Below are 21,313 nucleotides of genomic sequence, written 5' to 3' on the forward strand. Positions count from 1 at the left end.
TATCATACATATTTTCCATCTTGGTATAATTAGTTTTTAAGCTTCTAGCATGACATTAAATAATTCTGGCTAAAGAATTTGATATTTAACATAAAAGCTTTCACCAATATTTCAGCACTTAGAAAAACTCTCACAGGCATATTTCACATAAATTAATTTCACTCACCTTGCTGGATTTTAGTGGGACTGATTTTTTTGATGGCAAAAGACTAGTAGCTCGACTATACCTGCTGTAAGAAACAAGATCTCTTTAACATTCAAATGCTTCAGCAACTAATAAATGAAAAAGAGACATTTTCGATAGGGTGTTAATGTCACTTGCTTTTGCAGTCTTAACATTTAAAAAGAGAAAGGTAGAAGTGTCATCAGATTCATTTTCAAGAACAAAGACCTCCAGTTAACTCATTCAGGTGAATGCTATTAAACACTGCATTTGATTTCAAAGAAAACTTGGTGAAATGGTTTAGAAATAGGAAATGCTCATCACTGAAGCACTAATGAAGATTCTGTCTTGCGGAAGAAGCTCTGCAGATTCCTCTCAGCAGCAGTTTCCAGGCTCCAGGACTGTAACTGGACATAGCCTACCCTCGCTTTATGCAACTGAAGCAATTACAAAAATGACTGCAATTTAACAGCCATTGCAAACACTAGTTTTTTCAGAGAGCTAAAAAATATGAGACATTTGTATTTTTTGCACAACTTAAATGCTGGAAATTAACTGAACACTACTGTCAAGCAAAATCAGTTTTCACTTCTACCACAAAGACCACTTTACCAACTTCTGTGACAACAGTCAGAGAACATCACAGACAGAGGTACCTGACTTTGCTCTCTTCACTGGCTGTTGACTTTAAACTGCTCATCCGTTTCAGCCTGGCCAGTTTCCTATTCCACTGTTCCAATTCTTCTATTCTGACTTCAAGATTGTTGGTTAGTTTACAAAGCTGCTTTACAGCACCAACATTCTCCATAAAGATCTGATCCTGAGAAGCAAAACAATGGCAAAAATAGATACAGTATATTCAGCAATCAGATATAACAAGCAGTAATAAGTACAGAATTCACCTATGTAAGGATACTTCGAATATTTAAAATGAAAATATGTGTTACCTCACTGTAAATGCAACGCACTTATGGCTATAGAATCCTTTTACTAGACTGTAAAAATTGCTTAATATTCAATTTGCAGTAAATTGAAAATGAGGACTTGCAGAAAAATACAAAGAAGCCAAATGGCTTTGTAGACCAAGAATTTAAACTATTTTTTACCTTCATACCGTGTTGAATTTTAAATCTTAACACTGCCACAATATGCATCTACTATTTGATTTATAGAACTGCAGCTAAATATAGATTTCAGAACCCCTTTGAAAAATGTACATCCAACCATCTACTGACAGGATTGACTAATCTGGCTCAAACAAGCCAGAGATTCTATTCATGTTGTACGCTTAACGTGAATCACACAGGAGTCAGGGAGACAGGGAAAGATCCAAACCAGAGGTCAAGCTGTGACAGCGTAATATTTTGTTCTTCTCTTCAACCTCTCCAGCCTATTACAGGAGTTTAATAGGTTCTAATACCATGATCAGCTCCGCAGCTAACACAGTTCAGACACCCTCCATTTACTCCTTCTGAATATTTTAGCCAAGAAAAGCCTTCTATTCTTCTACCTCCTGTTTATTGTCTAGATATCAACCTGCTTCTGGAGAAGCCCTCAGTACAATCATCCAGGTAGTAAGTATTTTTCCATTTCTGAGCCAAAAATGGTTACTGATCCACTGTAGGAGCACAGCAACTGCATATTTTCTCTGCTGTGTTTGAAAGAACAGCTTTCTCATATTAACGTACAACCAGACTGATGCCATTAAACCTTGCATGAAGCTATTACTGCAGTTAATGTTGCTAAGTGCTCCAGTCTAGTTGTCATAGAGAGGGTAAGGCAAAAGCAGAGTTTTGCCTTTTGTGTTGTAAATATCACACACACCTTTCTTTGAAAGGTGACCGCATTCCACAAAAATAGACAGTATTTCGTACAAACAGAACCAGAGCACAGGTATTAGTGGTAAGTTACAAACCTCTCTACTACCAGAAGACCAACAGTGTTTAACTAAAAAGTGACTTCAAAATAACCTCCTGTGCCTAGAACTGTGAAATCATTTCTACATTCACTTATCCTCATATCAATGATATGTAGCAGCTGCCCTTTCTATTCTCTTCATATCATGCATGAATCTCTTCTAGGTGACTTCAACTAGTCTGAGATGGCTCATCTGGCAAAATGAAGGAATACTTTATTGGGGAAAAAAGGACTGACTAGAGTCTTACTGCCTCACTGATGACAAAGTACTGAGCACAGTGCAGTCAAGAAAAGAAGAAAGATTCTTGTCCCAGAACAGCAAATTTCCACACAGTTGAGATATTTCTCTAGAAAGTAGCAGAGTCTGATTCAAATGTGTAATGCAATCAATTAATTTGAAAGAGTTTGACAGGCATAAGACACAACCAAACCAGCCAATATCCTGCTTATCTGGAACTAAACTTGGAATGTGAGATAACAAAGTTCAAGGCCACATCACCTGCCTAACTGAAAGCAAAGATACAAAGTACTATCCATTTACTACTCAACATGATGAGCTATTCTGGAGTTGGGAGCTCCAGACATTTAAAGATGTTCCACCTGGACATCATATGTTCCAAATTTCTGAATTCTTAAACTGTTAGACACAGATCTCTTCTGCCTGTCACCCCAAAGGTCATAGAACTGACATTCACATGCTCTGCCACAGGTGTAAAGAGGAGAAAGCACAGATTTACCTAACTGCATTAAAACAATGTCAAAGTGTTTGTGAAGTGGTACCAGACTTAGCCAAGTAGTCAAGAAATTGCTAAGCAGCAAATAAGCCCTTGCTGTAACAACTCATTCCTGCTTGGGCCACATTCACAGCAGAATCACCAAGTGTAGGAGGCTTTCTCCATTTGCTGTGTCACATCCCTGGAAGACATCCTGGCAAGCATTGTCCAGATTGTCAAGCTACAGAGGAGCAAGGGAACACAACGGGCCCAAACAGCAGTGCTGTGAGGCACTGTTATAGATGGTATTTTATGTGATATTTCAGCAAAGAGAAATATAAATCAGAAGCTCTATTGTCCAACCTAAAAATTTTGTCTGAAAAAAACCGACTACTCCAAAGCAGTTTTGTGGGGGCTCAAAAATGCAAATGATGCTGCAGCTGTCACAGAATACAACAGGAAGGGCTAAAGGGCAAAATAAACCTAGTGTCACTATCTACCACTGCTCTTCTATGAGCATCTAGAAATCAGCTACAGGCTGGAACCCTGACCAAATACAGCAAATTTGCTAAAACTCTCCTTTTCAATAGTGTCTCTAGAAAGTGCTCTTTCCACAGCTTTATTCAAGGTGTCTAATTCATGCTTCCTTTATATGGAATACAGTCTAGCAGATTTAACCGATGAATTTAACGTACTTGTAGCCTATCAAAAGAAGACAAGTGAACTGCAGTATTTCTTATAGGTATTTTCTCCAAGTTTGCTAGTGTAAACATGTTTTCTATAGAATAATGAAAGAGCGTGATTATAATGAATACAGGATTGTGTTCATGACATCACCCAGACAAGTTAAGGTTACTAATCTGTAAAACCTCCCCCTTCCCGTTATCAGCTGTAAGCTGGGAAGTGGTTCTTGGCCTGCAGTGAACCAGCGCACAACAGAGAGGCCGCTCTGAGCAACGTCCTGGACAAGTGCCTCCTGCAGTCACGCGTGACTGGACTTCGTGACTGACAGTCACTTGCAGTCCTATTTCTGCAGGAAATGGAGAGGAGAAGAGAGCACAGGACAATAGACTAAGGTATTGTTTCCAACCTATGAGCATGGTGATACTTTGTGTGACATAAACATTTTATAGTATATGATTTTGAAGCTATAATAAGGATTTCGGATGGCCAAAAGAACCTCCACACAGAGCACACAGAGTTAGCATTTGTATTCGGTGTGAAGTGATTACACCAGGATTAGAGTAAGGAATTTTTTATTTAACAAATAGAATGCCATCATTCTTAATTCGCTTCTGGAACGCTAATTAACTTAAACACAAAAGAATGTTTTGGAGTCCCACTTGTTGGACCAATGCCATGAATATGGTCCAATCCATCCTTATTCAGCAAAGTTAGAACTTTTCCTTTTCTTTTTTATTGTATGTTTATTTATTACTGTAATTAGATTTTAATGTAAATACTTTCTGTCCTTAAAAGATTCAGCTACTTACTAACACCTGGTGGTTCAGTTTTTCTCAATGATTTGCCAAACATTGGTTTTGTACATACATGTGGAGGCCTACAGCTTTCTATAAAGCATAGTGTGTGTTTATTGCTCCATATACAAGAGTCTAAATACACACCTCCACTTTCTATCTCACAAACATACCTTGTCAACCATGAGGAAGTTTTCTATTTTTTCTCCATCGTTACAAGCAACATCTCCAACTTCTCTAACAGCTTCTGGTAAAAGCTCCTTCACTTCCTGGGCTATTATTCCTGTTCACAAGATAACATAAACTAAAGTCAGGAAACACAGTGGCATACCATTGACCATGGGTTTGTGCTTTGAGTTGACCATCCTAAAAGCTACACGTAGGGTCAAACATGACCTAGAAATTTTATGTGGTAGGAAAACCCAGGATTTCACTTCTGTTTTTTTCCATTTCACAGAAAACAATCAGAAACCCTTAGAATTCCCATTTCTCATTTCTCTGTAATAAGAATGAAATTGTTTGTGATCACATAGTTAAATTATTTGTGTTCACATACTTCACTCTCATTAACCCTCTGGAAAAATAACCTATCTTCAAAAACTGAAACAGAAGTTGGAAAACTACCAGAAATACTTAATTTTGGCATTTTTATGTCACAAGAGATACACAGAAAAGTGTAGGATTGTAGTGTCATAAGAAATGAGGATGAAATAGCAGGGTGTTAAAAGGCACTACAGCACAATGGACAACAGTGGAAGTTAATGAAAAATGGCAACAGAGCTGACTGAATACCTGTTTCGTGGGTATTTTTTATTCCCATAACAGATGCAAATTCAGGCTTGTAGTCATACTCCACCAACCTCATTTGTGTTATTCTTTTCAACTGCTCATTCGTATCAACCTAGTTGGATAAATACCAAGATTAACATGTTGAAACATGAAGAATGTCATGGCATCTAGGACGCCACTGGGACAGCAACAAGCTTAACACAGCCACTTGGCCAATCTTCACATTGAAAAATAGGGACAATCTTCCCATTCCCCATTAGCAGAGTGCTATTTGTATTTGCATTGCCAGTTACCCTTCAGTCTGACAACTCCCATTTACACAGATATCCCCAGCTTCTATGGGCAGCCTCTTCCAAAGTCCACAGGCGACAGCTCCACAGAGCACGCTGGTACGTCTGGTTTCTTTAGGCCAGCATCTCAGCACACCCAGGATAAAAAAGCTGCTTCACATGTCACAACAATGATCCACACGTGTGCTGTCGTGCAAACATAAATGCCCTAAATACTCCACATCCCTCACCTCCCGGATATTCTGTTTTGCTCGGCTGTCAGATGGATGCATGACTCTGCCCATAACTTTTGCATTTCCGCAGACAACCAGTGCCTCATCTGGTGCATCTGTGTTAATTCCTACTCGACCATGATAGACTATCGTCTCTGGAACATGTCCTCGCTGCCACAGTACATCACTGTCACTCTCAAACTGCCCTGGGTTAGATGCCTGAAAGAAAAAATTATGTTTATAGTACAGCATAGATGTACTATTGCTTATTCCATTAGAAATTCAGGCAAAATGAAATGCCAGATCTTTAACATTTAAATTGTATTCAAGAGCTCTTCTAACACACCAGCAAAAAAAACCCAGAGTGGAGTCACTTAAGTGTTTCTCCTCACACAGCACTGGCGTCATTGTTTTTCTCCTGAATTCTACTTTACTATCACCTTAAGCTAAACTGTCAACGTCCAAAGCTTTCCAAATTTTAACTTTGACATTATAGCACATAACCATTCTTTATTTACCAGCAAATTTTAGCTGAGGCTGGAAATAAGAAAAGAGCAAACAAGGCACAGATTAAACACATGTGGTTCATAAAATCCCCTGTGATGTTTTAAATTAACTCATGTTAGAAATGTCATGTCAAGGAAAGAAGGTCTTTCAAAAAACACCAATAAAATAACAGTGTGTATAATTAGAAAAGGTATTTGACTTCAATAATTATTTTTTTAACTCTGAATTCAGGCTTTAAAATTTTAGTCTGAATAAAAGTATGATCATGATATAAAGTTCACGATCATTTAAAGAAGCCAGGCTTTCACACAAGTTTGCCATCTACAAGGCTTGGTGCTGTGCACTTACCACTGTGTGTCACGATTAGAGCATGATCTGATAAGTCTGATAACCATTCCCCAGCTGGTAGTTTTGTCATAATATATTTGAGTGTAAAAAGGGCCATCACATGAGTTGCCTTCTCTCGCACTGCATTTGCACAGCTTTGCCACTTTAAGGTAGCCAGTGGCTGGCTCATTGTACCCTGCCACTGAAGCCCTCTCCAGATCCCAGGCATCTGGAAAATGACTTTTTCTTTCTTTCCAGCTTTCCTGTTGATATTTTCACCACTTCAAATCATGGCCCCTTGATCCTTCTTTTTACTTTGCCTGGAATAGTGGCCAGGTTTGCAAAATCTCACTCCCTGGATTCCTATTAAAAAACTCCCCCAATACACATGAAGAAGCTCTCTTCACTGAAATTTCAAAAGAATCTGTCATTAAAAATGGTAGAAACAAGTAAATTTCTAAATCTTACATAAAAATGTATATCTTACAAAGTAACAATAATTCCAAGGATGAGTCAAATGTGAAAATTCAACAGCTTTCCCAAATTAGTAAAGAGATGGTATTTCTAAGACTGCTAGATGCAGAAAGAGAAATTCAGACAAAATCAGTATTGTGGAAATTAATGGACAAAAACCGAAAATAATTAAATACACAAGAACGATACAAACACAATGCTTCAGTGTCCTGAAGTAAAAGAACCCACAGCAACAGCCAGGATGGAAAAACTTCTCAGCAGGGCAGAAGACTACTGAACTCCAAACATTGCTTTCAAAGCCCTTTCACAGCTCCACCCAGAAAGGAGCTCTAGGCCATACTACCCCCAAAAAAACTAACTAACTGCAGGAAGAGGGTTTATGGCACTAGAGAATACAAAGTTATGGCCTCAGACAAAAAAGGAGCCAGGACTGAAGCCCTCTGAAAGCCCTCATCTTCCTTTGGAAACCTCTGGGCAACACCACACATACTGGGGATTTACACTTCTGCTCTCTCTGAACCCGAATGCTAAACTGGGCTGTAATCATAAGCCCAAGCAGGCAACATGCCACAAAAAAGGACTCAAGCAATGGTCTACAAAAAATGATGCCAGGACTAAAAGCTTTTGACAACCCTGACCTTTCTTTAGGAGCCTCTTCCCAGCCCCACTTAATACACTAGAGTTCTTGGTCTTATTTGAGTCTAAAACGAGATGCTAAGCCTATTCCTCACCAGAAGGCAAGGACTAGAAAAATCCCATGCAAACAAGAAGCAGCTCCTCGATTGGCCCACATGAAAAAGTTTATTGGCCTGCAATCTTCTGGAGGCCCTCACCATCCTTTGCAGCCCCACCACACGGCACCTACGCATTTCCTATCTTTCTAAGCTCTAAACATAATCTTTGCCTTAGAAATAACCGTAACTCCACTATGCCCAGTTCAAATGTTAGCCACCAGCTCTTGGTCACATGAAAAGGGGCCAGGAGTGAAAGCTTTTGGCAGCCCTCATCTTCCCTTGCAGACGCCTTGCAACCCCACTCACGCTGGGGCTCTATACTTTCTCTCTCTCATAACCCTAACCCTCCATAGCTCCTGTTACAATGAGCTCTGGGGTTTTCCTCTCTTCCAAGTCTAACTCTAACTGTAGGCTAAAGCTGAGCACTAAAAAGGAAAATTTTATGTGGATCAGGGGACTGAAAAGTAATGGTCACGAGGAAGAGAGACCAATTCTTCCTTTTTCTATTTTAAAACCTTTATTACAACCACCAAATTATGAGCTGGGACACTCTGGAAACACACTGGAAAGGGGCAGCTATGGGTCTTAATCCTCCTAGAGCTGCTCAACCTTCGTCCCTTCATTTTTTTACCTTCTCATCCTCCTTTGAAAATGAAGCATCAAGCCAATGAAAGCATTTACCAAATTCCTGGCAAGTGCAGGAAATCGTTTCACCTCAAAGAAAAAACAATCTGGAAAAAATCAACATATTTTGTGTTGGAGTTCAGAGCAAGCTTTCTTTTTAAATTCTTCCATAGCTCTACTTTTAACATTTTAAAACCCCAATAATTAAAAGATAACAACATAGTCATATAATACGCAACTATATTTTTTTCTCAATCTTTTTGAGTCAATGGAAATTTTTATGTGCAAGAATCCTGCCTGCATTGTCTCCTGTGAATATCAAAACAGTAAATACTTTTCACAAGTATGACAGCAATATAAATTTCTACCTACCCTCACAATGATCTTTTCAGAGACATTCGCAGACAGTAGGTAGAATTGGTCCTGAGAGGCAGCATACAGTCCAACTACCAGCATGAAGTATCTAATTTGAAATTGATTTAATCAAGACAATAATTGAAGTAATGTCTTCTCACAGAAAAAATAGTTTTAAATACAACTGCTGTTATTTATACATAAAAAGACAGCCAGAACTTTTTTTCAATGTATTTCTTACAATATGAAAAAGTATTTCCATCAGTCTCAAGTAATATGCCCTTTCAATCTTTACAATCACTGAAAATGAACAAAGATCACAGTAATTTTGACAAATTTAAGTAATGAAGACTCAAAGATGAAAAGCCTTCCTTCTTCAGTAGAAAATTATCATTATTTGGGTTTTTGGCCTCCTGATTTCACCAGTCATCATTCTGGCTATGATTTCCTGAAACGATCTCTAACCAGGAGGATAAGGTATTTTCTTTAATTCTCATATCATTCTGTGACTCTAGAAGGGAGGCCTTTAAGGAGATACCAAGTATCACAGAATTTTAAATAAAATCACAGATCTGGCAACACTGACATTTTTTAAAAACATCAGCTCCATTCTAAAGTAGACCTTCTCTTTTCCACTTTACACACATAGGCCAACTAGCTATAGCAATACCTCTGGTCAGGATTAGGTTTCCCCTTTTTTCTCATATTATTTGCTGTTGTTTCACTGAAATGCAACCTTCCCAGTGTTACTTTAGTTATTTGGTCCCCTGGCAGATCAACTCTAAAATGGAAAAGGAAACAAGATCAGGGAAACAAGCATTTGGAGATCTACCTGGCTCAAGCCAGATTTCCTCAAACTCATTAAAACAGTTCTGGGAAAAACTGACAAATGAAACTAACAGAGGAACCCAAGTAAAACCAGCAGTAACCCTGGTTTATAAAAATGTATTAAAAACACAGTGACTGTGTCAAGCAGATAAACAGGATAAAGCACCAGCAGTGGGAAATTGTTCTTAGTAATAGAAGTCTTGTGTTTCTTGGTCTATTTGTACACAGTCTTGAACATAATAAAACCGTATATGTTCCATACGATGGGTGTTTGTTGCTTGCTAAGGTTAACGTCGCTTATTATTGAATCTGAATTTCCACATTAAAATAAATAAATTTTACTGCTTGTCCTTTTTTTCACCTGCATCTAATTTGCATGTCTGGAAGTATAAAATATACACCTATGTCTCAAATACATTGCAGCACTGCTCCTGTAAGTGACAAATAATATGAATAAAGAGTTTGCATGGAGAAAATCACAGTCCACCAAACAGTCAACATGAAATAGTTTACACACGCTCAGAATCTATTCTTCAGCACACAAAAGGAAGAAAAATGCCATGATAGAGGTAATGTAGTGAAAATTGAGCTCTTCTCCCAAGCTCAAAGTTCATTTTTGCAGATTACATTTTGCAGATATTGAAGCCTTCATCCCAGCACTGTCCTGTCAAACTTGACACTTTCTGGTTTAAGGCTTATTTAATTATTTATAGAGAACAGAACAGCTACAACAGAAGAGACTTATGCCAGAAGGACAAACATTGATTCTGACAGTAAGTTAAAACGCAGAAGAATGGCAGAGAGTTCCAAGCTGCAAGTTTGTTTCTAGCAGAGGCACTCCCCTTAAAAACACTGCAAATACATCTCACGCCTGTGTAGAACAGGAACATTACTGACAATTTTTAAAATAGGCAATGCATCTGCCATACAACTCTAAACACTGTACACAGTGTTGCTATCTGAATATAAATATTTTGGATAAGCATACTTAACACATTCATAAAGCTGCCGAAAAAGACCAAGTACATGTTACTACTGCTATTCTATGTGTGCACCCAAAGTGGAATTTGGGTAAAGATCAGAAAACTGGCTTAGAGCTACTATAAGTTTCCAAGAAACAACTACATCACATTTCAGGCTAATCACGTATTGAAATAAAATGGAATACTTTTCTCAAAATTCTTACTTAACAGGATGGAAAGTTTTTTTGCTTCGATCTGACTGAGACTGTTCAATAGCAACTGTTTGATCTGGAGCTTCCACCTATGAAGAAAAAAGAATTTTCAAAAAATGACAAGAATATTAAATTTTCAAACATATAACATTTGCAATAGAAATTAATAGGCAAACTGTGTCTGAAACCATGAAAGCTCTCTCATTTCTCACGGCACTACATAGAAATTAATGCAGGAATTGGCTCCTGATCAATTGACATCTGACAGCTAGTCTGAAGACCCAAATCTTTATTTTGAAAGAAATAAAAAAATAAGAAGTAAAAAAAAAAAGGAAAAGTCATGCATTAATTTGCAAAAGAAAAAATGCTTTCTGAATCTATACTGTTATTGGCTCATTCTAACCCAAAGCATAAATGTACATATTTAACATGAGAACTGAACCTATGCAAGGTAGTTCCGTAAGTTATTTTAATGTAAATTTCTGTATCTTTCTGGAATGGTACCACGCAGCACTTTGCTTCAGATGGGAATGGGGGGGGGGGGGTTCTGCATTTTTCATTAAGCAAAACTGGTAGTAACTGCCTTTTAAAACAGCTACATGGATTTTTTAAACCACTGAATTTTGGTAGTAAGTAAAAAAACTAGTAAAATCTTTCAGAAAGATTAATATTTTCTACTATTTCTGTATATGCAAGCTTGAGAACCCATATTGGCTGGGAAGAATTTGGTTCTTAAAATGAAAATGGAAAGCCGGGCAAGAAGAAATGGGGAAATTTTGTTGGTTTTCTGCACATGAACTGTTCAGGAAAAACAGATTTGATTCTTTTTCTTTGCTCTGTGAATTGCTTTTTTCAACACATCTTTTTGACCATTGGGTAGACTGGCCACCTACATACCAGCTGACACCCCTGCACTACCCACAGAGGGAACAAAATTTCAGCCAAAGAGAGGGAAGCCACTGAAACCGTGGCAAACAGGCAAACATGACATCTTTCAGCATATATCAGCAAAAGCATCCATCAGACATCACTCTTTTTGCAAAACAGTTCCAAAGAGAAGTCACTAGTAACTTAAAAGCGTTCTCTTCTGTCAGTTCTTGGTCAAAAATTACTAAGAAAAGAGTTCTTTTCAATTATTTACTTTATTCTATGGATAATCATATACTAACTTATTAAAATTAATAAAGAGAATAAATACTTGCCTTTATTCCAAAAGCTTTCAAGTAAAACTTTTCTATTGGTTTCCCCCCCAGCTGAGTTTTGACATATTTTGGATGTCCAGTGATTCTGATATGGACTGTGATTTGGAAATGATTCTTCTTCTGGCACACAAAGGCATCATCTGTTGTCGAAAAATTAAATCCTTTATCTGTGACGATGTGATATCCTACAGTGGGTCTACAAAAACAAGAAGAAAAAATAGCAACTTTAAGTACAGGCATATTTGAGTGACATCTTGAGTTCTTTTTTTTTATGTGGTCTGAAAATCCATCTGATTTTTGGGAGCCAAAATACATGTTTACAATCACCAGTTCTGCTAGTATTTTCTTCTTAGCATCTTAGAGGTGTAAAACTGAAAATGCATATAAGGTATACTCTAATTCTAGTCTGACACACAAAATATTTGTAAACCAGAGACAGGGAAGCTTACATAATCCTCACTTACAAATCTGGTATAAAAGAACTCTGTGCACCTAAAATTGCAAAGAAACTTTTTAGTGTATTCAAGCATTCATTACAACATTGCTATAACCAACAGAGCTGAACTAGTGCTGCAGACAACAACATGCTGATGAGTGAGCAAGACTCCCTGTTTTGTTCCTGAATTCCCACACCAAGTGCTTCTGCAGAAGCTGCTGGGATTCAATAAGGCTTTACTCAAGCTAAAAAAAAAGCTATCGATACTGACCCTCTGGTCAGATGACTACTAAACTCTCATTAATAGTGTTGTCCCTCCTACCAAATCTTAAGGAAACCCAATTTCTTTTACTCGAAGGGCTAATTTGTCACTCACAGAGAAAGAGCATTCTGTCCTTATGATTCATAGCAAACAAGGAAAGGCATCAAAAGATCTTTTTTAAAAAGCCAGTGAACTCACCATCCCAACAATGTTTCCAGTCCTCTGATTTAAGTGACAAATAATTCTGAAATAATAGGACTACATGGCAAGGTTCTCTTACATGAGCATTGGCTTTTCTCACTAATGAAAGTTTGATAATGATGATCTTGTCTGATGCTACTGAGAACCTCTCATTAACACAATTACTGATAATGGCTTTTTAGAGCTCATCCATTCATTTGCACATTATTAGTTGGAAAAATCAAAATGTACAGACTTCCCAAGAAAAGTACAGATTTTATTATCTTTTCATAAATTATGAACAAAAAATCCCCTTTCAAACAATCACTCATTATCTGGAACATGGAATAAAAAGAAAGCTACTTAATTTGTAACTATTCCAAAACTGCTAAGTCGTATGTTAATTCATATTCAAAATTATAGTGAAGTGCCTACCATCTCCTCAAACCACCAAAGAAGCAAAATTTCTTCAGTTTCTTCCTACAACTGGCAATTATTTTTATTTACGTAGGAAATGTGTGCATTTCATAGTAGGGAAAGGCATTGTTTTTCAGATTTAGATATGAAGAAAGTTCATTACCTGGTACTTTTAAAGCAATTTCAGAGTATTTGCTTACACTCAGGCAAGCAGACTGAGAAGCAAATGTACAAATTTCCATTTCTCCAAGGTGAATTGTTTGGAACAATGACTCCCAAAGAGGAATTTCACACTTACCAGTTTCTGAGTATGTCACAGTAATTAAGAGCAAATACATACTTTGATCTGATCACACAAAGAATGATCAGTCTTACCAAGCAGTACAGTAAAACTTGGAAGAATTTTCAGGTAGCAAGGGATATCCCTGTCACACAAACTTCTCTATGAGAAATACACTTCAAATTCCTCTTTCTAATCAGAATTTGAGTCTTTAGACATCTTCAGAACAGATTCCTACCAACCACAATAGTAATGGGGCAAGCAGCTAAGAAAGTGCCAAGCAAACATAATGCAGGGCATAAATAATGGTACAGTAACCTTTTCTAATGAATCTACCTCAGCTAACAGCAGTTTGTTGTGAAAAGGAAACAATCAGAAGGTTAAAATACTGGATTAATAAAATGGAAAATAATTAACCTGAGAACTGCCCTTAAAATGGGCACAGCAATTTTAAGGTAGAGGACCAATGCCTCCACACTGAGGAGTGATAACCACATGGCTCTATGAGGCTAACAAAATACAGGATCACTACTCACAAAATCTGTGCCATAATTACAGTGCATCTTGGAACAAAGGCACTGCCATTGACCTCACTTAAAAGTAACACTAATTTTCTCTGCAAATAATATCTCAATCCCCTTCCACATTAATGGCAACAATACATGTACTTGGATGCTTTAATGCTCAGCATCAACATTGCCTTTGTTGACACAAGCCACCGAGAAATGTGACTCTGGAGCTTCAATTTTAAGTATATGGGAACCAACAAGTAATTGGCTCAGCTCACAGCTGTCAGGCAGCTGTTGACTGAAAGTGTAACAGGAGTTGGAAGCCACTTCCATTTAGTTTTTTATTGTATTGTATTTATAAACATTAATATTGTAATGACAATTATAACACAGAGCTGGAGGTTTCTTGGCCCATCCAGCTCCAAAGGAGTAGAAAGGTGTGGACAGTGAGCTGTCTGCTCTCTTGTCATGTCAATACCTTAGGAGGAGGGCTCTGTGCGACACACTAAGATGTGTACTGCCCCTCTATGACCGTGGCACAAACAGGGAACGTCGTTGTCCAGCAACAACACTGATACACTCCAAATTCCCATGAGAGCTTTTAGCAGGTTGGGCTAGAGGAACATTAAAATTTACTATGCTATTTAAGTTCTGTGGAGGCAGTGACAAATCGTTTCCATCAATCCTGGAGAACTGACCAGGCTGCTGTAGAAGGGTTTTTGTTAAAAGGGATCATTAAGTACTAGAATGGAGTAAACCAGAGATGTAAAGTGAACTTGGAATGACCTTTCCCAGATCATGTGGCCAAAAAAACCATTTACAGTTCTGATTTATATGCGAAAACTCTAAATCTTTGACTAAACAGTTGCACATTCTACATATATGTCTATAGTTATTAAAGTCTAGGTTATATGGGCCCAGAAGTAATACAGGTATCTTCTATTTCCATTTTTCTTTAATGTTTTAGGCCATTAGAGGGAAAGGTGCCATATGCTCAGTAATTACTTGCCTGAATGTGCTTGACAAAATAAACAAAAATTAACAGATATTTTAAATAACTTATTTTTCTTTTGCCCCTAAATCCCAAAAGGAAAATCAGAAAACCTGGCATGAATTTCAACCAGTATTTAAAGTTCTGCTTATCTGATATATCTGCAAGTTCATATTCCATCATGCCTACTTATCTCCTTCTCCAGTCTTATTTTCAATAAGAACAAGGGATGACATACATATCATTTATTCCTACAAAACTACAATACTAGCAAGAAATAAAAAACCAACAAGAAGCCACGTTTTCCAAGTGCAATCATCAGTGCTTACAGTTTTTCATAATTAGAGTTAAATAAGCTGTTCCACTGAGAAGTTTGATACGGTTGCCACATTAGAGCTTGACAGCATTTCTCCGAAGCTGCGTTCTGTCCATCAGTGTCATATTCTTGCATTTCAGCAGCACAGTCCTTAACAGTTGCTGTAGAGAGATAGTGACAATTCAGGTATCACTTTTGTGACTAGCCAAAAATCCTGCATAAGTATTTCAATAAATATATTTATATATACATATAAAGCACAAATACATTGCATGTATATTTAAACCTGATTGTCCTTTGCAGTTATTCCAAAAGTTTGTGTTCTATTCCCTTACCCTAGAAAATAAGTTTTTCAGCGTTCCTGATCTGCAAAATATTACACAAGTAGCACTTCCTATTTTTATTCTTTCCAAAAGGATGGATAGTTTCATTTGGGAAGAAAAAAAAAAAAGGAAATCTAAGCATTTTACTGTAAATCTGCAACAATGCGTGAAGCAAGAAGCAATTAAGCAAAATAATTACATAAGTTTGCCATTCTCTCTACGACAGGTTTAAACTGAATATACCCCAACTCACTGCGACAGGTACTTCATCCCACAGCAGAAGGCACAGTTTTCCAATACCAAGCACATTCACCACTATATCTGGTTGACTCATTAATGTTTTCTGACCCAACGTTATAGCATTCTGAGATAGACAGGGTCAACCATAATTCTCTGAAATATTATACATTTTATGAAGTCACAGGAGAATGTGATAGAGAGACAGATAAATGGAGTACAGTGAGGACAGGAGAAAATATGGCATGGAGCATATAAGCTGAGAACTGTCAACAGCCAGTGGCAGCACAGTAAGACAGAACCTACAGAATCATTTCAGGCCCAAGCTCATCCACTACATTAATTCCCTGTTAAGCTGACCCAAGATGGTTTCCTTGCCTGACGCTGTAGAAATACTTCTTAAAAACACACGCTGCATTACTCATTTATAATAAGTTTAAATAGATATTACAGAATGATACAGAAACATACTTCATTCTAACTGTAGTGTTATTCAAATTCTGATTCGCCCGAAGAATGAAATTACTGTTGGCTTTTTAAAAAGCAGAGGGAAAATAATAAAAAAAGCTTCCCCCACCCACCCCCACCCCATAAGGAAATTCACACATTTCTAAATTATCCCCATGCTGTTTGTAACAATGGCTGTGTTCTTTTTCCAACAGCATGTGTGTCAATGAAATTTTATTAACAGTGACTCCCAAGGAAAGTGTATTTCAAAGCTGTGCCTTTAAGTATTAAAAAAAATCCATTTTAGATAGAGAAGCATCTGCTTGTCTTCTATTTCTAGCCATGGTAGACTTGGAGGACTAGTCACAATCAAGCAACACTGATCAAATAAAAGATACCAAAGGAAAAGCAACCTACTAAATCCAGTTGCTACTCGTTAAAAAGTGTTCTAAAAGATTGATTTAATGCTGAAAAATAACTTACTCTGAAGAAATAACAAATAACTCTCAGATTTTCCACTAACAGACAAGGGTGAAATTCCTCAGATAAACTGTTCATTACAAACTGTTCATTTGCAGAGAGCCTCACAGTTCACAGAAGCTGATCCATTTCTGTACACACCTGATAAGCGTTTTTAATATCAATTGGTATAAGCTTAGCATTTTTAGCTTGATGAAACAGTATACCAAATTAATTTCAGGAGGGGGTGGGGAAGAACACACAGCTTTTACCAAGCTCGTGCATGGATACAGTCTGCAGAAAAAATACGGAGTTGAGATGATAAAGGGAAACTGCAGTCTGTTTGCTCATCCACTACATTAATTCCCTGTTAAGCTGACCCAAGATGGTTTCCTTGCCTGGTCAATTTAGCACCAAGCAAAGTCAGCAGAGCATGGTATCATCTGTGTACTGCAGGCTCACACATGGAGAAGGGCCGAATAATTCATTTGGAGAGTCCTCAGGAAACATGAACCTGTATCACTGCTTCTCCCTTCACCAAATATAAATAGATCCTGGTTTTCAAAAACACTGAAAAGGTAAATCACTCCAAACCTGGTAGTGGAGTACATATTGTTAACACCGCTACCTTTTCAGAGCCAACAGGAGCTCTGTTCTTAAAATATTTACTTGTCTATGGCATGAAAAGTTAAATTTCATCTTCACACAGTTGCTTACCTTGCCTGAAGTCCTGTGACCGGAATGGAGAATCAGTGGTATCTCCCAGTAATTGCGAGAGCTTCCTTTTTTTGCCTGACGCTGCAGAAATACTTTTTTAAAAACACACGCTGCATTATTCATTTATAATAAGTTTAAATAGATATTACAGAATGATAACATACTTCATTCTAACTGTAGTGTTATTCAAATTCTGATTCGCCCAAAGAATGAAATTACTGTTGGCTTTTTAAAACTGAATTATGCAATTTTTCCTTCCAAAACATAAATGAGATTATTTATTTCATATGAATAGAGAAGTTGATCTCTTCTTAAAAATTTACACAGTACAGAAGTGGTAGGGTTTTACTGTTTCCTGACATTTGCATTAAAATCACAGCTTTATCTTGAATGGTGCATTTGGTGTACTGCACAAAGCTTGAACTCTCCCTTTTTTACACAGAAAATACTAGTAGCAGTGAAACGAATGTGTTAACAAAGAGATCTCAAGGGGCAACTGCTAGGTAACAGTTTCCCCCTTTCCCAGGAAATGAGATTTCAAAAAATTCTCCTTTGTGCAAAGGGAAAAAATCTTATTCCAAAGTTTTGATACTATAAAATGTAAACTAGAATATCCCAACAGATGGTCACTCCTTCTGCATGGGGAAAAAACCAAGCCAAACTCCAGGTCTCAGTGAGGCCCAGTAGGAAGTCAAACTAAGTGGTTTCTCCACAAGTAGAAAAAAAGCCTGCCCACCACGTTAACTGCTACTCTTTTACTGGATTTGTTCCGAAGTTCCATGTTTAGTCAAAAAGTATTTTGTATCTTAAATTCCAATAACCAAAGTATCCCCTCAAAAAGTAATATGATTTTGACTAACTGGCACCTTCTACTGGAAAACAAAGAACACAAATAGCTCCATTGAGAAACCCAGGCCCAGCTTCCTTCCCCCACATCACATGTAACGTGTAGTTGAGCTCTGTACAGGAGAGAGCGCACCTGCAAGCCCAGGACTAACACTGATGAATTCACATTTCTCTTCCCATAACCAGGGAGGTCCCCCTCTGTTGTGCACCAGTCAATCCATTCTTACTAGGTATCATGGTTGGATGCTCGCACTAGCCAATGTATTTTAAAAAAATTAAGCGTCCACAATATGCTGGTAGGTGAATATGGCAGATAGCATATGAATACCATTTCACTTCCTGCATAGATATGACAATTTATTTTTTTTTCTCTCATGCCACTTGTCAGAATACTTACAAGGTCCTCATGGACAAATGCCTAAAACAGGTACTGCAAAACACCTGAACACTTTAATAATCCAGTTATGAAGCACCTGTTGATCCCTCCTTAGGCCTCTAACATTTTAAAAACTGAAATCCATTCCTATTTCAAATCTTAACTTCAATCAAGGTGTTTAAAGAACCCTCAACCACAAGCGTCTCAAAAACGTCTAAACACTGCCATCCTGTGGAAAACCCTACATCCACAGGGATTTTACACCAGTCTTAAACCACGTCTTCCACAAGCTCTACTTTTTTGGTACCTGTCTCATCCTTTGCATAAAAGCTTTATCATTTACCCAGAAATTTGAGATGCATTTGGCTGAAAGTATGAATAATTAAAACCCAAACAGCTGGAGGATGCAGAATGATTCCAAGGAGTCACAGCATTTTCTGTCTTCAGGCAGCAGCCTTGGGGAATGGTGCAAGGATGCCCACTGGCATTGGGGTCAGTGTAAGTCTCTGTGAACCTGCAGGGAAGCTTGCTGGGTGCCACAGCAGATGGGCATGGGAGTGGAGGCTGCAGCCCACTGGGCCACATAGCTTCATACCACGGGGCTGCAAGTAAACAGACAAGAAAGTAAGGACAAGGAAAGGGAGCTGGAGACCTTCCTACGAGCTTGGGAGAGGCCAAATTCATGTGACCTACTCTGGAGCTGTGGCGGAGAACATGGTTCCGATCCAGAGTCCGGTGGGGAGTCTGGCAACTGGCTTTGCCTAGGGACGAAAAAGAGATTTTAATTTCGACTGGGAGGAGATATGGAGGATGACCACGAGGCAACGCTGAAAGCAGCTGGAGGGGGACCACCAGCCTACTGACATGAAGCCCCAGCCGTGCCCGTCCGCCCAGCGGGGGGGGAGGGGGCGGGCTGCCAGCCAGCGGCCCTGGGCTCCCGCCACCGCCCCCAGCCGGCCCCGCCCCGCCTCTGCCTCAGCTCGCCAATCAGCGGCGGCCGGCTCCCGCCTCAGCCCGCCAATCAGCGGCGGCCGGCTCCCGCCTCAGCCCGCCAATCAGCGGCGGTGGCCCAGCGCCGCGGGGCCGGTTGCGGCGGCGGCTGCGGCCCGGGGCTGCGCAGAGGCGGAGGCGCCCCGAGGGGCCTGCGGGCCGTGAGCGACCGGCGCCGGGGCCCAGGAGAACGAGTGAGAAGCGGGCAGGAGGAGCCCTTGCGCACCGCCGCAGCCCCACTCACCGTCGGCAGCGGGAGGGGCCGGGTGCGAGGAGCGGCGGCCGCAGGGGGAGTAGGAAGGAGGGAGAAGTACGCGGTTCGGGTAGGGCCTCGAAAAAGCCGGGGGAGGAAGGATGTTCCACTGAGCGTTTCGTTGGTTACATTCACTTTTTCTCAATACATGAGTCAGTGGTCAAAAGTTTGCGTTAATTGGTAACAAATTAAAGTAAAAATTTCTTGAGTCTAAGCTGTCTTGCCCGGGCCAAAGGGTGCTCACGAAGTGCAGCTCCGTGCTATGCCCCTCACGGTGCCATCGCCATCGCCCGACAGCTCCCGTGTCACCTGCCACCCATCCCCCGCCGAGTAACCTGCACCATGCCAAATGCAGGCAGAAGCTGGGCTGCTTCCCCTCTGTAGAGCTACACGCACAAGAGACTCATCTCCCAGTTGACATTCTATGGACTGGAAAGCCTGGCCACCTCCGTAGCAGCTCGGGGCTGCTGGCAATCAGCACTGTACAGGAGGAAAACCCAGGCACCCTGTGTGGCACAGCATCTTCAAACCCCCAGCAGGACCATTACAGAGAACAGGTGCAGTGGGGTAGGAAAGGCAGTGATGCTGTCGCGGTCATTACAAGAGCTGGGGACTGGAGGCATGACAGAAGAATCCTGGCTAGGAACCAAGAAATTTCCTGTGATCCACAGCCACCTCCTTGCCAAACCCCATAGCCAGGCAGAAGAAATTTATGTTTTAAAACACCTTTGGCTTGGAGGAGGCATGGTAGAATGCCAGACAACTTGAGTGTGTTCTGTGATTTTTAACGTTCACCACTTTTTGTTACTCTGGTGAACAGGTAAATAACAGGTAAATCTCTGAAAACACAACCTCTCCTGATTCTTTTCTAAAGAACTTCACAGTGCTCCGTACAAGAACGTGCCAGCCCATATTTTACTGCGCCGCTTTCTCCCAGTTTTCAGACAGGAAGTGAGTGCTCCTTTGTGTGCAGCTGACACCAAGGGCTTTGTTTTCAACAGCTCAGCCCATTCACATGCTTGAGGTTTGAAAGGAGGTTCTTGGTTATTTACTCTGCGGTACATGTGCTTTAGTTATATCCCCCTGTGCTAGTCTCTTTGGCTTTCACACTTACAGCACTGCTTCTGTTAGACATTGTGTAAAGGATTACTCTTAAAGGCAGACCTAGAACTACACCGTAGTTTAAGCTACACCAAGTCTTTCACAAGTAGCTCACAGCAACAAGCTGATGTTCCCACGCTATGTAGCAAAACCACTTCATTCCTTCTGGATTAAAAATAGGAGCATCCTAAATCAACAAGACTGCTACAGAGAACTGATGCTTCTGCCTCCAGTCAGCTGAGGGTACAGGTCTGTCACATCTTTTATTTCAAGTTTTTCAGTCCATGATGGTGCTTTCAAAACAGATTAAAGGAGAGAAAATCCTTTGCCATCTTGCTGCCATTTAAAGGAACTACAGAGGATTCCTCTATTACATTAGGAATAGAT

The 21,313-nt window shown here is 39.5% G+C and overlaps 1 protein-coding gene across 1 annotated transcript in view; it reads right to left on the reverse strand.

Annotated features, from left to right (window-relative positions):
- MYRFL (myelin regulatory factor like) overlaps positions 1 to 21,313 on the reverse strand; it is a 41,598-nt gene that overhangs the window by 14,116 nt on the left and 6,169 nt on the right. The window contains exons 3-15 of the mRNA XM_037388320.1: positions 19,276 to 19,343; positions 18,926 to 19,184; positions 17,361 to 17,452; positions 15,191 to 15,338; positions 11,787 to 11,982; positions 10,597 to 10,673; positions 9,253 to 9,363; positions 8,601 to 8,691; positions 5,581 to 5,781; positions 5,064 to 5,172; positions 4,445 to 4,554; positions 820 to 983; positions 167 to 230 (exon numbers count right to left, since the gene is read on the reverse strand). Of these exons, the coding sequence (XP_037244217.1) occupies positions 167 to 230; positions 820 to 983; positions 4,445 to 4,554; positions 5,064 to 5,172; positions 5,581 to 5,781; positions 8,601 to 8,691; positions 9,253 to 9,363; positions 10,597 to 10,673; positions 11,787 to 11,982; positions 15,191 to 15,338; positions 17,361 to 17,452; positions 18,926 to 19,184; positions 19,276 to 19,343 (1,690 nt within the window). The remainder of the gene's footprint in view (positions 1 to 166; positions 231 to 819; positions 984 to 4,444; positions 4,555 to 5,063; positions 5,173 to 5,580; positions 5,782 to 8,600; positions 8,692 to 9,252; positions 9,364 to 10,596; positions 10,674 to 11,786; positions 11,983 to 15,190; positions 15,339 to 17,360; positions 17,453 to 18,925; positions 19,185 to 19,275; positions 19,344 to 21,313) is intronic.

Source organism: Falco rusticolus, chromosome 5 (assembly GCF_015220075.1).
Source record: "Falco rusticolus isolate bFalRus1 chromosome 5, bFalRus1.pri, whole genome shotgun sequence".
In the NCBI taxonomy this organism is placed as follows: Eukaryota; Metazoa; Chordata; class Aves; order Falconiformes; family Falconidae; genus Falco; species Falco rusticolus.